At 42.7% G+C, this 13,712-nt stretch overlaps 1 protein-coding gene across 3 annotated transcripts in view; it reads right to left on the bottom strand.

Moving 5' to 3' along the window:
- Nucleotides 1-2,166: 2,166 nt before the first annotated feature.
- gtf2h4 (general transcription factor IIH, polypeptide 4) overlaps nt 2,167-13,712 on the bottom strand; it is a 22,572-nt gene continuing 11,026 nt past the window's right edge. For 2 of the 3 annotated variants that reach the window (XM_028598237.1, XM_028598239.1), the window contains exons 5-14: nt 13,597-13,712; nt 11,874-11,982; nt 9,059-9,127; nt 8,879-8,962; nt 7,712-7,877; nt 6,120-6,250; nt 5,747-5,813; nt 5,566-5,644; nt 2,921-2,982; nt 2,167-2,433 (exon numbers count right to left, since the gene is read on the bottom strand). The exon at nt 13,597-13,712 is cut by the window's right edge and continues 70 nt beyond it. In XM_028598237.1, the coding sequence (XP_028454038.1) occupies nt 2,210-2,433; nt 2,921-2,982; nt 5,566-5,644; nt 5,747-5,813; nt 6,120-6,250; nt 7,712-7,877; nt 8,879-8,962; nt 9,059-9,127; nt 11,874-11,982; nt 13,597-13,712 (1,107 nt within the window). In that variant the 3' untranslated portion in view covers nt 2,167-2,209. The remainder of the gene's footprint in view (nt 2,434-2,920; nt 2,983-5,565; nt 5,645-5,746; nt 5,814-6,119; nt 6,251-7,711; nt 7,878-8,878; nt 8,963-9,058; nt 9,128-11,873; nt 11,983-13,596) is intronic. The other variant, XM_028598240.1, reaches the window with a different exon arrangement.

Genomic DNA, 13,712 nt, shown 5'->3' with positions numbered 1-13,712 from the left:
GACTAAAACTACTTTTACATGTTCCACCAAAACAAGTTCCTTCCAGAGACTATTTTGCAGAGGCGTTGTTGCTCCGACGAGCAAGTGCTGCCCAAGACGATTGTGATTGGTTTAAAGAAATGGCAATAAACCAGAGCACGTTTTTCTCCCCATCCCGGAATTCTGTGTGGACTAGTCGGACCCTCCTTCGCAGCGCTGTGGAGGAAGGTCTGGCAATGCGAGACTAGAGCAAATCTAACCTTCTCTGACTGCAAAAACTGCAACAGATCACTTATCCAATGGGTTAGGGTGGGTAGTGTCTTCTGACAATCAGAGCCAAAGGCGCAGTTAATTAAATGGTGGAAGATTAGTTTCTTCAGAAATTACTTCAAATATTGCTGAGTTGACATGGGTTGAAAGAGCTCTCGGGGTCAGGAAAGGATTTATTGCCAAGTAACACTTACAAGGAATTTGCCCCGGTGGATGGTGCATACATAAACATAAAAATGAAAGGAGAAAAAAAAAAAACACACTTCAAACACCTTTGAGAGCGCTTTGAAAATTCCTGTCCAGTACTCAGAGAGAAGAGTGTGTATATTTGTAGTCTCCCATTGCCAGCTCTATCTCCACAGCGTTGTTGAGTAAGGTCTGGCTACACCACAGATGCACTCTGGGACAGGATAAAAACACTCTGTTTTTTTTCGGTGCTAAGCTCCAGACGCAGCGACGGTGGCTCTGCTAAATAGTCTCAGGAAGGAACTTGTTTTGGTGGAACATTTGCACCCCACAAAAGGCCACATACAATATTAAATGAAGTTAACTGTTGACACAATACAGTAACGTGAGCTATTTAAATTAGCTGATACATGGTTAAACCTCATTGGCTCTTACCAGTGTATCACCGTGTGTACTTCGTCCACAGCAATCCCACCAATCGGTCCCAAAACGTCCCAGTTAGAGACGTATTCTTTGTAAATCTTTAAAATCATTCCCTGAAAGAACCAAGCAGGGCTGCCTTGTCGCACCATCCAGGTTTTCTTAAAAACTTGACATTTTCAGCGTGTAGCTCAAAGTTGGTTGTTGCTTCTCGTGGCCAAGGGATTCTGGCAACACACAGCGAGAGGGAGGTGAGGGGTGAAGCCTTACATCAGGCTTTATCCTGGAAATGTACTTCTGTTGACCCAGACTGGTGGATAATGGATACTATTTTTTTGCATCCACTTAGAACAGAGGTTGACCTCGTTTTAATTTTTAAAATAAGTCCCATGTTTTGCACAAATGCATGTGAAGAGGACCCTGGTCAGAGTTAAATCCCATCCTCATCCAATTTGAACTGGAGGATGTTAAGTTACAATATGATTGGTTGCTGACCTGCAATGTAGCATAAAAGGTGTTTTTTTAAGTCCGGTGTTCTGACGATTTCTGCCGTCATGTCGAAAAATGCTACCTTATGAGTTATGTATTCCCACCAGTATTGTGACATCTTTATTTATGTTTTTGATTACAAACAGTGGTACTTGTACGGTAATAATATGAGGAGCATGTTTTAATTCTCCATTATATTATATTTTTATGAAAGACTACAGAGGTAGTGTATTTCGATTCAAGACTAAATCCCTTATCAAATAATGCTCCTACTTCAGAATAATTTTATATTACAACACTACTCATGCCATGTATACTGTAAGAATATGTGGCATATACTGTATATGGATACTCTTTTATAATATGTTATAGTATAATATTTCCCGGGTAGCTTATTTGGACCCATACCTTGAACTTGAGGTGTCAGTATTTCCTACTGTACAAGATCAACGGGCATAGTTCAAATGACTCTGTACGCAATTGGATAGTCCTTCAACCAATCAGACCAACGATCCGGGTGACATGGCAGCGACAGCGGCATCAACGGGTTGCTGCGCTTCGGTGGCCGCTATGATGCTTGGTCGCTTCTCTATCGTCATCGTGTTAAACCCGCCAGGTGGATAAGCCAGCTTGTGATTGGTCCCCGCAAAATTGTAACGGAAGCAGGATAGAATAATGTACAGGTTTCCAGCCTGAGCTGATCAAATCACCGGCAGATCGGGCTGGGTTTACCCAGTATAACGTACCCCCTGCAGTCCTCCAAAGTACCCCTAGGGGTACACGTACCCCGAATTTGAGAAACACTGGTATAGAAGACAGGTGTACATTTTCTTCTTATAACCATTTAATCAACAAAACATAGTAGTCAACATTTTATGAAACATACAAAATTAGTATAACATCTCCACTTCCTTACAGCAACTGTGGCTGCAAGAAAATCTGATCCCGAAGGTCTGCAGCTGATTTCTCTTCCTGCAGTTACGTACTGGACTTCTGTCGTTTCCAGAACCTCTTGACCTCGCTGTGTCCCTGCGGCGACACCACCATCACCCTGTGAGCCACGTCCTGCCACACCAGACAGCCCAGACCCTGCAGCACAACACGCCATTAAACAGCAGCAGGCCCAACGGTGCTCTAGCAGGAACTACTGGGGCTGCAACCAGTTAGTGCAGCAGCAGAAGGGCCAAAGTTTGGTGGATCCTTTTCTGCTAGCATGGGTAGCAAGTGTCTCAGAGACGGATATTAACTTCTAACTAATACTCATAGGATTTGGATTTAATACAGGGGTCTCCAACGTTTTTTAAGCCAAGGACCCCTTAACTGAGAGAGAGAGAGAGAGAGAGATGGAGCAGGGACCCGCTACTACATACAGTATTTTAAGTTGCATATTAAACTGGGCTTACAATAACATTGGCGGCCTAAAGCCTTTGTACATACCTTTTAGTGCATAGAACACTAAGCTATTAAAATAAACAATGCACATCATTTATACATCTAAATGCATTATTAAATACATAGAATAATGATTATAAGGTATTATATTATTTAGTCATGGAGATAGGAAACAAAATCTGACCTGAGCTCTGTCTCGTAACACCTCGAAGTCGACCTGGGAGAGGAACTGGTTGTAGAGCACTCCTGGGGGGAGAGAGAGAGAGGGGGGGGGGGGGGGGGGGGGGGAGAGAGAGAGAGAGAGAGAGAGAGAGAGAGAGAGAGAGAGAGAGAGAGAGAGAGAGAGAGAGAGAGAGACACACAGATCAGTCACAACCTTCCATTGGCAGCTTCGCCACACACACTCCCTTAAAGTGCTCATATTATGCTCATTTTCAGGTTCATAGTTGTATTTAGAGGTTGTACCAGAATAGGTTCATGTGGTTTCATTTTCAGAAAACACCATATTTTGGTTGTACTGCACATTGCTGCAGCTCCTCTTTTCAGCCTGTGTGTTGAGCTCTCTGTTTTAGCTACAGAGTGAGGCATCTCACTTCTGTCCCATCTTTGTTGGGAGTCGCACATGCTCAGTAAGTACTGCTAGCTAGTCAGTTGCAGAGTATGAGGGAGTGCCACGCTAGCAGCAAAAGTAAAGGCTGGACTACAATAGAGCTGTTTGGAGCAGTGTTTTCTGTTGGAGATGGTAAGTCCCTTTGGGGGGGACTTTGGGATTTTTCACTTTGTAAACCTATAACGTGCACAAAAAGATATATAACACGGAAAGGGGAAAAGCCAAAAAGCATAAAATGAGCACTTTAACTACGTTTTAGGGAAAACTCTGGCCAGGGTGAAAACTTGTAGAAACGACGTTTGTGTTGTCATGGAGACAGAGAGAGTTTGGGGCTTGTAACTTCAGAGTGTGCAATTTTCGCAGGGCTGTGTGGGAGTGTCACTGAAATGGCCCAATCCTTTTTTCACAATTATTGTTGTTACATTTCCGAGCGTGGCTTCATTTCCCGAAGAAAGAGAGAAAGAAAAGAGACGGAGCGACTGAGGAAATATTCAGCTGTTCCCCAAACTTCCAGCATGTTCAGTGCTTGTGTTTGGCGTTTTAAAACTTTCTTGTGGCAGAGATGGAGGCAGTGATGTTTCCTGTACGGGACTCTCACACCGCCTCAACAAACACTGACAAGTCTGATCTACGCGCACATGACTGGCCACTGCAGCGGGACACAGGGTAGAGTTTCTACAAAAGTTGAGTCGGTCTCAACTTTTCACCGCAGGCCCACTGAGGTTTTTTTTTTCTGCGGCCCCCACCGCCACAGCCTAATCGCATAACCCACCTTCAAAATGAATAGGCAGACCTGCGTTTTGCCTCAGTGTGAACGCAGCCTCATCTCTTTTGTGAGGCGTCAAAATAGTGCTGCTAGGCTTGCTAGCAGGACTTTGTACAGGTTTACACATACACGTACAGTTACTCTTGTGTTGTGTTGGGGAGCGGAGGCATCAGAATGCTACGGAGTTTACTGCTAAATAATCCCACAATGCAACGACGCAGCGCCCGCCAACGTCGCCTGACTTGGACGAGACTTCTAGTTGGCGGGTAGTCTTCCAGTTACAGCTTTTTTTTTTTCATGCTTCTGATTGGCCAACATCTTCTTCTTCTTTGCGCGCCTGGGTTATATCGCCGCCTGTTGGCCACGCATGCTCTTTACAGCACTTCAGTCGCGTTTTTGCACTTCTATGTGGATGGAGATTTTTTCTAAACCGTGCATTTTACACCGTTTACTGGCTATATTAGCCCATATGCACAACCCTTCCCTCCTTTCTTCTCCCAGCCTGGACTAAGGTCTAACTTAATACTTGAACAATGACTATAACCCTATTACTTCAAACCTCTAATAGTGACTGTTGATTTGTGTCTATCCTACAGTGTAATTTATTCCCTTATAATGCCCGTATTTAATGCTGTCTTTTTTAAACTTTATCTTTGCACTGCTATAGTTTTTATATTACTATGTCTACATTATTCTCTTATATTGTCCATATTTAATGCTGGTCTCTAGACTTTATCCTTGCACTATTGGACTTATTTGCACTACCACCATGACACACGCTCTCATAGAGCACCTTACCATACATACTGAATCACAGGGTCAGTCCCTGCCCCGTCACTGCAAGCATCTCATGCTTATACATCCCTTAGTACATTCATGTGGATTTTGTATTTAGTATCTTTTCTTTTATTGTCCATATTATTCATTTGGATTTGTTATTTCATCATCCTGTTTATGATGTATGTGTATGTTGTGTGTGAGGTCTTTAAACTACTGGGACCTTGAATTCCCCCCTTGAGGATCAATAAAGTATCTATCTATCTATCTATCTATCTATCTATCTATCTATCATTTAAAAAAAAAAAATACTCATGTACGTGGGAATTAGGCCTTAGATCAGAGGAATAACTAATATGTAACATAATATGTATGAATTTTGAAAATGGCCATGGTCACCTTTAATGTAAAACGTGATCAAAAAAAGAGTGCATTAATTAGTAAATGAAAACAGTGTTTATGTTAGTATGACAGGACTGTGTTGTTGTGCTGAGAAAATGTAGGGTTGAGTTTTCCATTTGTAGCTAATTAAAACAGGAGCATATCAGAACATAAGAAGAAATTTTGCTAAGATATGACAATATATACCTTAAAAAAATAAAGGCCTGTCATCCATAAACATCAAAGACAAAAATGCATTGGCCGGGCCTGCACACACGGTGAAAGATAAACTGACCCTCTGAGAAGCGCAGTCGATCTCTCTCCAGCTCCCACAGGCGGATCTGATCTGTGATGGTTGGAGGCAGCACGGGAGTCTGAAGAGCACAGAGGGGAGGATGAAGACGCTGTGCAGAGCCATTACAGTACAATCACGCATGACTATTAGAGGGAAGGAAGCATGGATGGGTTTGATGTACCTGTTTGAGCATGACAGGGTGAGCTCTGGTCCTCAGGAAGTGGATAATCTGGATGGGAGGAGAAATACTTCTCATATTCAGGTGGATGTTTTTAAGGAAAATCTGATCTACGCACACTGTTAGGTGAGAAAAATGCCCATTACATATACAGACACAGCGTTCTAATGTAACAAAGTACAACTACTTCACTACTGTACTTAAGTAGAATTTTCACAAATGTTGGTATTTGGGGGCCAACTGGGCACTATTATGGCAGCATATATATTACTCTATGAAAACAAATAGTATTGCCGGTTAATGACAAAAGTTATTAAAAGTGTATTTACTATGCGCCCCTCCCCCCGTATAGCATGTGTGTGCAGTAGTTGAGTACCTGCTGTGCTGTGATGCCGTTGGCGATGGCCTGCTGCACCGACTCCCTGGTTACCTGGGCAACCACTACGTTGGGGAAGCGGTAGAGCATTTCACTGAAGAGAGCCACCAGAGCGATCTGAAGCTCTGAGTCTGGGAGGGACACACTAATATGTCAGTACAGCTTCTGGAGGCTGACGCCAATTTCTTCATCCTTTTTTTTTTGTATGTTTATTTGTAAAGGGACAAGTATGTAGCATATTTCATATCAATGGAGACTTAAAGGAACACGCCGACTTATTGGGACTTTGTCTTATTCAACGTATCCCCCAGAGTTAGATAAGTCCATAAATACCCTTCTCATCTCTGTGCGTGTCCTAACTCTGTCTGACGCACCCACCGCTAGCCTAGCTTAGCACAGATCCTGGAGGTAACCGGCTCCATCTAGCCTACTGCTCCCAATAAGTGACAAAAGAACGCCAACATTTTCCTATTTCCATGTTGTGATTTGTATAGTCACATGAGACCATGGACTGACCATGGACCATGTGTGATGTCACCCATTGGTTTGTGGAGATCTGCTATGAGTTGTCGAGTTTGCCGTTACGGGCGCAGCCATCCTGGTTGTGGATGTGATGATTTTAGACGAGAGAGAGGAGTGAGGAGCCACGTTACGTTACACACTTTCACTGGCAATCACATCATAGCCACGCCCTAAAACACCCCCTGCTTTATCGCCGATTTTAAAATCAATAACCATAATTCAAAACATGAACATCATTCTGTGTTGCAGAAGACTTAAAACTAGCGATTGAGACCATAAACTCATTATGAAAATGTTTACTGAGGTAATAAATCAAGTGAGAAGTGAGTCACTTTCTCATAGACTTCTACAGAAACAGACCTCCTTTTGCAACCGCACGTGTCTCCCCCTGCTGGAATTCAGATAGAATGCAGGTTTTAAAAGGGACTTCTGCATTTGCAGCACTTCGCTGAACCGGATGCATTGTCCATTCATATTTACATTAAAAGCATGAGACGCAGCCATCTTCTAACTGTATACAAACTGGGAACTATTTTTTCAGAAGGTGAAGCACTGCTACTTGGGCGGAGTGATTAGCACAGCACCTGAAAAGCACCATTGTTACTCTGTGCTCCTCACCACGGGGCTTCTCAGGTGCTGCGAGCAAATCACCCACCGCCCATGTAGTAGATGTAGCGTGCTTCGCCTTCTCAGAATATAGTTCCCAGTATCTATACGGAGAAGATGGCTGTGTCTCATGTGACCTTGTTATTTGTACACGCTGTAAATATACAAATCACAACATGGAAATAGGAAAATGTTGGTGTTATTTTATCATTTATTGGGAGCAGTAGGCTAGATGGAGCCGGTTACCTCCAGGATCTGTGCTAAGCTAGGCTAGCAGTGGGTGTGTCAAACAGAGTTATGACACGCATAGAGATGAGAAGGGTATGTATGGACTTATCTAACTCTGGGGGATACGGTGAATAAGACAAAGTCCCAATAAGTGGGCGTGTTCCTTTAAACATTGGGTCAAATGGATTTATTAGTGTTAACATGCAGCACAAAAAGCTTCTCATGTTCTGACATACCTGTGTAGGCGTAGATCCGATAATTGGTTTCTACCACAATGAAGCCAGTGTCTCCAGTACCAGGGGGAGAGGCCAGAGTAGAGGAGGAGGACGAGGACGAGCTGGTAGTGACTCCTGCAGCCAGAGTGATGGCTAGCCTGGTCGGGTAATACCGCCGCGACTTCCTCTGAGGACCACACGCACACGCACACACACACGCGCACACACACACGCGCGCACACACACACACAAACATATTACAACTATATATACTTATCATGACTATATGCAGGATATCTAAACTAACAATTTCACTCCTTTCTAATTGGTTAGTTCACTTTCATCTTTTCTTTGTCTCCGCTAATTCTGCCTTCATAAGACACGTTTTATGGTCATTCATCAGTCACATGATGGTTGCTGCAAAAAGTGACACTGACTTGCTGTAAAAATTTTGTTTTGTGTTTGGACAGGCTTTTTCCCTCACTTTTCTGACCTATTAGTGCCACCTATTAGACACCAACCATAGGATTAGCTGCATTTTTAGTGCATACTGCGTGCTGCAAATTCACCAAATCCCAGCTAAATCCCTAAAATTCCTTCAACTATTTTTACTGGTCAATATACTGTACATTTCTGTAGAAATGTAATCCCATTCAGAACCAGGATTAGTTCTCCAAGTAAAAATAAAAATCAAACCCAAGGCACAACTAGAAAACGTCATTACAAAACACATCTAGTTCAGCTGTCAACAATCATATCTCTGCTGCTGCTTGAATGTTTGTATTAATCTGTTTCCTGCTAACCTGTCATGGAAAAACAATACTAAACCACTGGAGTACCCCTTTAAAATGTATGTACATGTTTTTTAGTTTTATTTATTATTCATGGTACTTTTTTGTTATCTATTGCCTCAGTCATTGCTGCTGTGACTGTGATGTGCGAGCTGTTATTGCTATAATCTATATGAATACTAGCACATCTTTTGGAATGTCGCTTGCATGTAATCATATAAAACCATTTGTCCTATTTTTATTTCAATTGTCTGTATCTTTTTGGACTTATTTTCTAGTTGAAGTACAGGTGTATACCATGATGATGGAGGATCATTATAGTTTCTCTTCATGTGAAGCAGATGGGAGGAAGAGCTGCTGACAGTATGTTAGGTGTTAGTGGATCTCAGAGCCTCACCTTCCTCTGGAACACCAGCCCAAACTCCCGCAGGTGCTGCAGGAAGGTGAGTAATGACTCGCTCATGCCCTCCACCGAGTAATCCTGGGGCACATAGGCAACGCATGATCAGTAACACACACTCAGACAGACAGACAGATACACACACACACAGACAGACACAAACTGCTGTGCACTCACTCTGCCAAGAGTGGAGAAGCTGAGTTGGAATAAGAATGACAGGATCTCCACCAGTTCCATCCCTCTGGACTGCAAGACACAGATTATCAACAGTATATAAGTCGACATTCTCAAACAAAGGCAGCTATTCAAATAATAGCCTCCATGAACAAATAAATGTAGGCCTCTAACAAAAAACATTGACAAGGATTGCAATTGTCCATACTCCAATTGCTCACATGGTAAATTATGGAGCCATTATTCTAGCAAAACTATATGCAATAATTATGTTTGTGGAGAGTTGTGCAACTGTATCTCATTCCGTGTGTGCGTAACCAGATTTGTAAATGTGTAAAAGAATCTCCAAATCTATATTCTGGTTTACAAGTGCACTGAGATTCGTAAATGTGTAGACAAATCTGTAAGTGCGTGCATAGATAGTACTATTTTGCTCCAAAAGTTGTAAAAACAGACAAGTCATCAGTTCCACCTCAGCCGGCCTCTCCTTCTGTAGCTTTGTACAGCTTCATCCTCCCACGATTCCTCCTGTTCTCAACAGGTGTTATTACTATTCTGCACTCTCCTCTCCTCTGTGCAGCTACACACACGCTCTGGCCTGTCTCGGCGGTAACAGTATAGCAACCTGCCTGCTGCGCACTGAGCTTGCGTGTTGTGTCACAGAGCCGGTTGTGCTTAGCAGCGATTATAGCCGAACTATGGAGATTCTAATTAACCCGAGACAAACTTTGTTTTGCATTGAAAGTAAAAATGACTCATTGAAATCGCCTGAGAAATGTTAACGTTATAATGTTTTTTATCCAGAAAGAGCACCGCCTCCCTGTTGGCTTGTTCCCAGGCCAGTCACTTTGCTGCTGCCGCCTGCTGGTATGCAGCAAGCACAGTGCGAGCAGCGGAGCAGACAAATCTTCACACACATCGGCAGATCTCGGTCACGGCAGAGGTGAAGCAGAGTCCCGTATAAAAAGACAGTTGAGAGGCCTGCTGAGTGGAAACTGATGACATGTTTGTATTTCCAGCTCTCAGAACAAAATACTTAGAATAATATCTATGTACGCATTTACAGTTTTGTCACGCATTCACAGATCTATAAACACCGTAGTCTCGCGTGTCCAGACCCTCTCCCACAGCGCTGTGAAGGAGTGTCTGGCTAGTCCACACAGCAATTCTGGATGGGAGAAGAACGTGCTGTGGTTTATTGGCATTTCTTTAAACCAATCACAATCGTCTTGGGCGGACCATGGGGCCGCTGCAAAATAGTCTCGGGAAGGAACTTGTTTTGGTGGAACATGTGTACGTTCAAAAGTAGTTTGGACAGATAGTCTAGCTAGCTGTCTGGATTTACCCTGCAGAGATCTGAGGAGCAGTTAATCCACCGGAGAACGCCAACACAAAGAAAGAGGAAGGGGACGGGCATCTGGCCGAAAAGCGGGACATCTGGGCGGAATTTCCGGTGACACCGGAGCAATCCCGGAAATGAAAGGCCACCGATATAGACTATAACACGTTTACAGATGTGTTTACACATCTTAATACACAGACGTCCAACTATAGATTTAGAGATTCTTTACTAAATTTACAAATCTGATTACGCACACACAGATTAAGATACAGCTGCACAACAAACACAAAATACTTTTACTACAATAACAGCCCCATAGTTCATTCAGTATAACGTACATTTCCACAATTCAGCTCATGTGACTCTCTCACTCTGCTGAAAATGATTTCTCCTTTTAACACAAATACAGTTTTCATTTACTGATTATTGTTGTTTTCTTTCTGTTAAACTACTATCAAATCTGAAATGAAGAGCCTCAAAAGGAAGAATAATTTTTCTTTTTCATCCTTAACAATTCATATATTCCTGTTCACTTATATTGTCCACACTGCTAGAAATAAAATTGTGATGGCAAACTAATAATACCTTTATTTATCAATTCATTAGCCTAAAAGATTCAGATTTGAAACATTGTTCCTGTATAAGGCCTGTTTCCTTTTTCTATTTTACTGGCAAATGACGGATTATTCTGAACGGACCGAACAAACGGCACCGAGTTGAATTAACCTGCTGCTGTATAAAAGTTTCTCAGTCAGAATGACTTTGTCCCTGCACTGCATCCCTTTATGCTGCACTTTCATGGGTGAACTGCCATGACATGGTTAGTTAGGCTTACTTTGTCCTCCTTTATTTTGTATTCATTCCATTCCCAGCAATGGACGTTCTTTTTCAGCAGGGAATCGATCAGGCTTCTGCAGGCCGTTAGCCAGAGTCTGGCAGAAACAGTCTGCTGAAAATGAGCTAATCAGAATAATGACTGGCTATAGAGACTCTAGAGCCTTAATGCTACATGGATGACAACCACTGGTCCAACTTCTTTAAAGCTGATCATGTGAGAGCAGCAGATGATTAGAGCTGGGGCGATATGCTTCTGTCCCGATTCAATTCTTTCCCGATACATGGGTGCAGATTGGATTTGTACTGGGATTTTCATTTATTGTGATTCTAGAAGTATTGTGATTTATTGAGTATTGGGAATTTCCCTTCCTTCTTTAACCAAAACTAAAGTTGAATAATACCGTTTTAGAGACAATATATCGTGAGACGTTTCTAAAAACGAATTGTTTTCTAAGAAGAATGAACATCACATGTCAGTCAGTCTGACATTTATTTACTTTGTAAAGAAGAACATAACATGTTTCTGCTTTTTCTGCTTTCACTCTGTTTCCCTGGAAACAGATATGATGTAGTAACCATTAGCAGAACCGTATCGCAATTTTTTTTTATTCCCCACGCCTACAGATGATCCAGCGGTACCTGAGCCGTTTTGAGGTACTGCAGGGTGAAGTACCACAGCTGAGAGGCTGTGTCCAGCAGCAGGAACTGGAAACCAGCCGAGGTGATGTAGGGCGCCTCTCCTGCCTCACTGACAAACAGAGCACAGGACAGGACAACATGGGCTACATGCATTCTGTAGCACTAACACAGCTAGAATTAACTTTATTCATTCTTTGACGATGGACCGTTTCAACTCTACCCCTCAAAGAATCAGAATCGATAAGAACCAGAATCGAAAGCAAGGATCGGGATTGGAATCACAATTGTCTGCTTTTGTGTGGAGTCTGTCATTACATATGGAAGTAAAGTCAAGTGGGAGTATAGGCATAAATCTGGCGCTCAATGTTTTAACTGGCTTTTTCATGGGACTAAGTGCTTTTCCAAAGGCCTGTATAATAATAATATTCACCACATATTTCCTCTGATTTAGGTTTGCACAGAGAGGGGGGTGGGGCATCCATGTACCAAACTGTTTAAAGAACTGACCATTCACTAAACCCCTCCCCCAATGTGTGACTGTCCAATCACAGCTTAGCATCAGTTACTAGACGTGGCCGGTCTGTAAACCTTGGACCGGGACTGTCCACATGGCAGAGCGTTGTGCATTGAGCTGTCAAGAAAGAGTTTAGAGCAGGGGTGTCAGACATATAGCCCTTGGGCCAAAACCGGCTCGCCTAAGGGTCCAATCAGGCCCACTGGATGACTTTGCAAAGTGTGAAAATTGCAGAGAAGTAATTCATTCCAATTTTACCACTTTAATATCAAAGAATTAACGAGTTATTTTTCCGTAAATGTATGACTTTAATCTTAAAAAAATCTTGTTTTTTCTCCGAATATTACCCCTCTCTCCTGGGTCCGTAACATTATTAACCAACAATGGCCTAAGAACGCTGTCGTAGCAGAAGCAACATGCGTTTGCCAACATCAAACAGACAAGAAACTCTGTGGCAGGTAATCTTTGAGGATCTTTCTGGAGAGGTTCACTGGTCTGGCCCACTTGAGATCAGATGAGGGGGATGTGGCCAGTGTTGCATCGGTTTTATCCCTTCCCAAAACAAAAGAGCGAGAGTGTTTATCTGCTCAAATCTTAGCTTCTAATGCTAGTAAGCCTCGCTAACTAGCCTATTGCTTCCAAAGCCCAGAGTTAGCATTTCCCTAGCTTCTTTATGAAGGGTTAGTGGTTACGTTAGAAAACGCCCCTTTCAGAACTAGACTATCCAGTGTGTCCAGTTTAGGGTATCATTAGAAGCTCTGCCCTGCTTTTTATTGGAATTGGCTAAATTTGCAGAGATTGCCAAATTAATCCATTTGTCCTCACCCTCAAAGCATTTTCTCATATAAAAGTGACATAGTTTGAAAATACTTGCAATAAATCAATCTAACCTCCTACGTGGATCATCACTTTTCACCTGGGACTTGTTGGCGCTGGCCTGTCTTTATTGCATCATTACACAGCGCTGAGTCAGCATTGTATCAAGTGAGTTGGTCATCAGCGAAGGATACGTTTTCTGAGGCCAACACTAACATCAATATTTAAGTTGAAAGAAATCTGATAATTCTATGTTATGGACAATGACATATTTTCAAATAGCATAACATTTTTGATGATTTAAATTTGGTTCTTCAAGAACTGATCCAGGTATGTACTGAGATTTTACAGCGTAGAAACAAACTTCGGCGGGTTATTACTGCTGCGGCGTACCTTTTCATGAGGCCTGCTTGGACCAGCAGCTGAGCCAGGTCCTGACTGACCGCAGCACAGGGAGAACCCACCATGAAATGCAGGATGACCTCCCAGCGCTCAATTGCGTAGCGGTC

This window comes from Perca flavescens, chromosome 14 (genome assembly GCF_004354835.1).
Source record: "Perca flavescens isolate YP-PL-M2 chromosome 14, PFLA_1.0, whole genome shotgun sequence".
NCBI lineage: Eukaryota > Metazoa > Chordata > Actinopteri > Perciformes > Percidae > Perca > Perca flavescens.
Note: the sequence above shows the minus strand (reverse complement) of the source record. Positions and strands in the feature narration are given on the sequence as shown.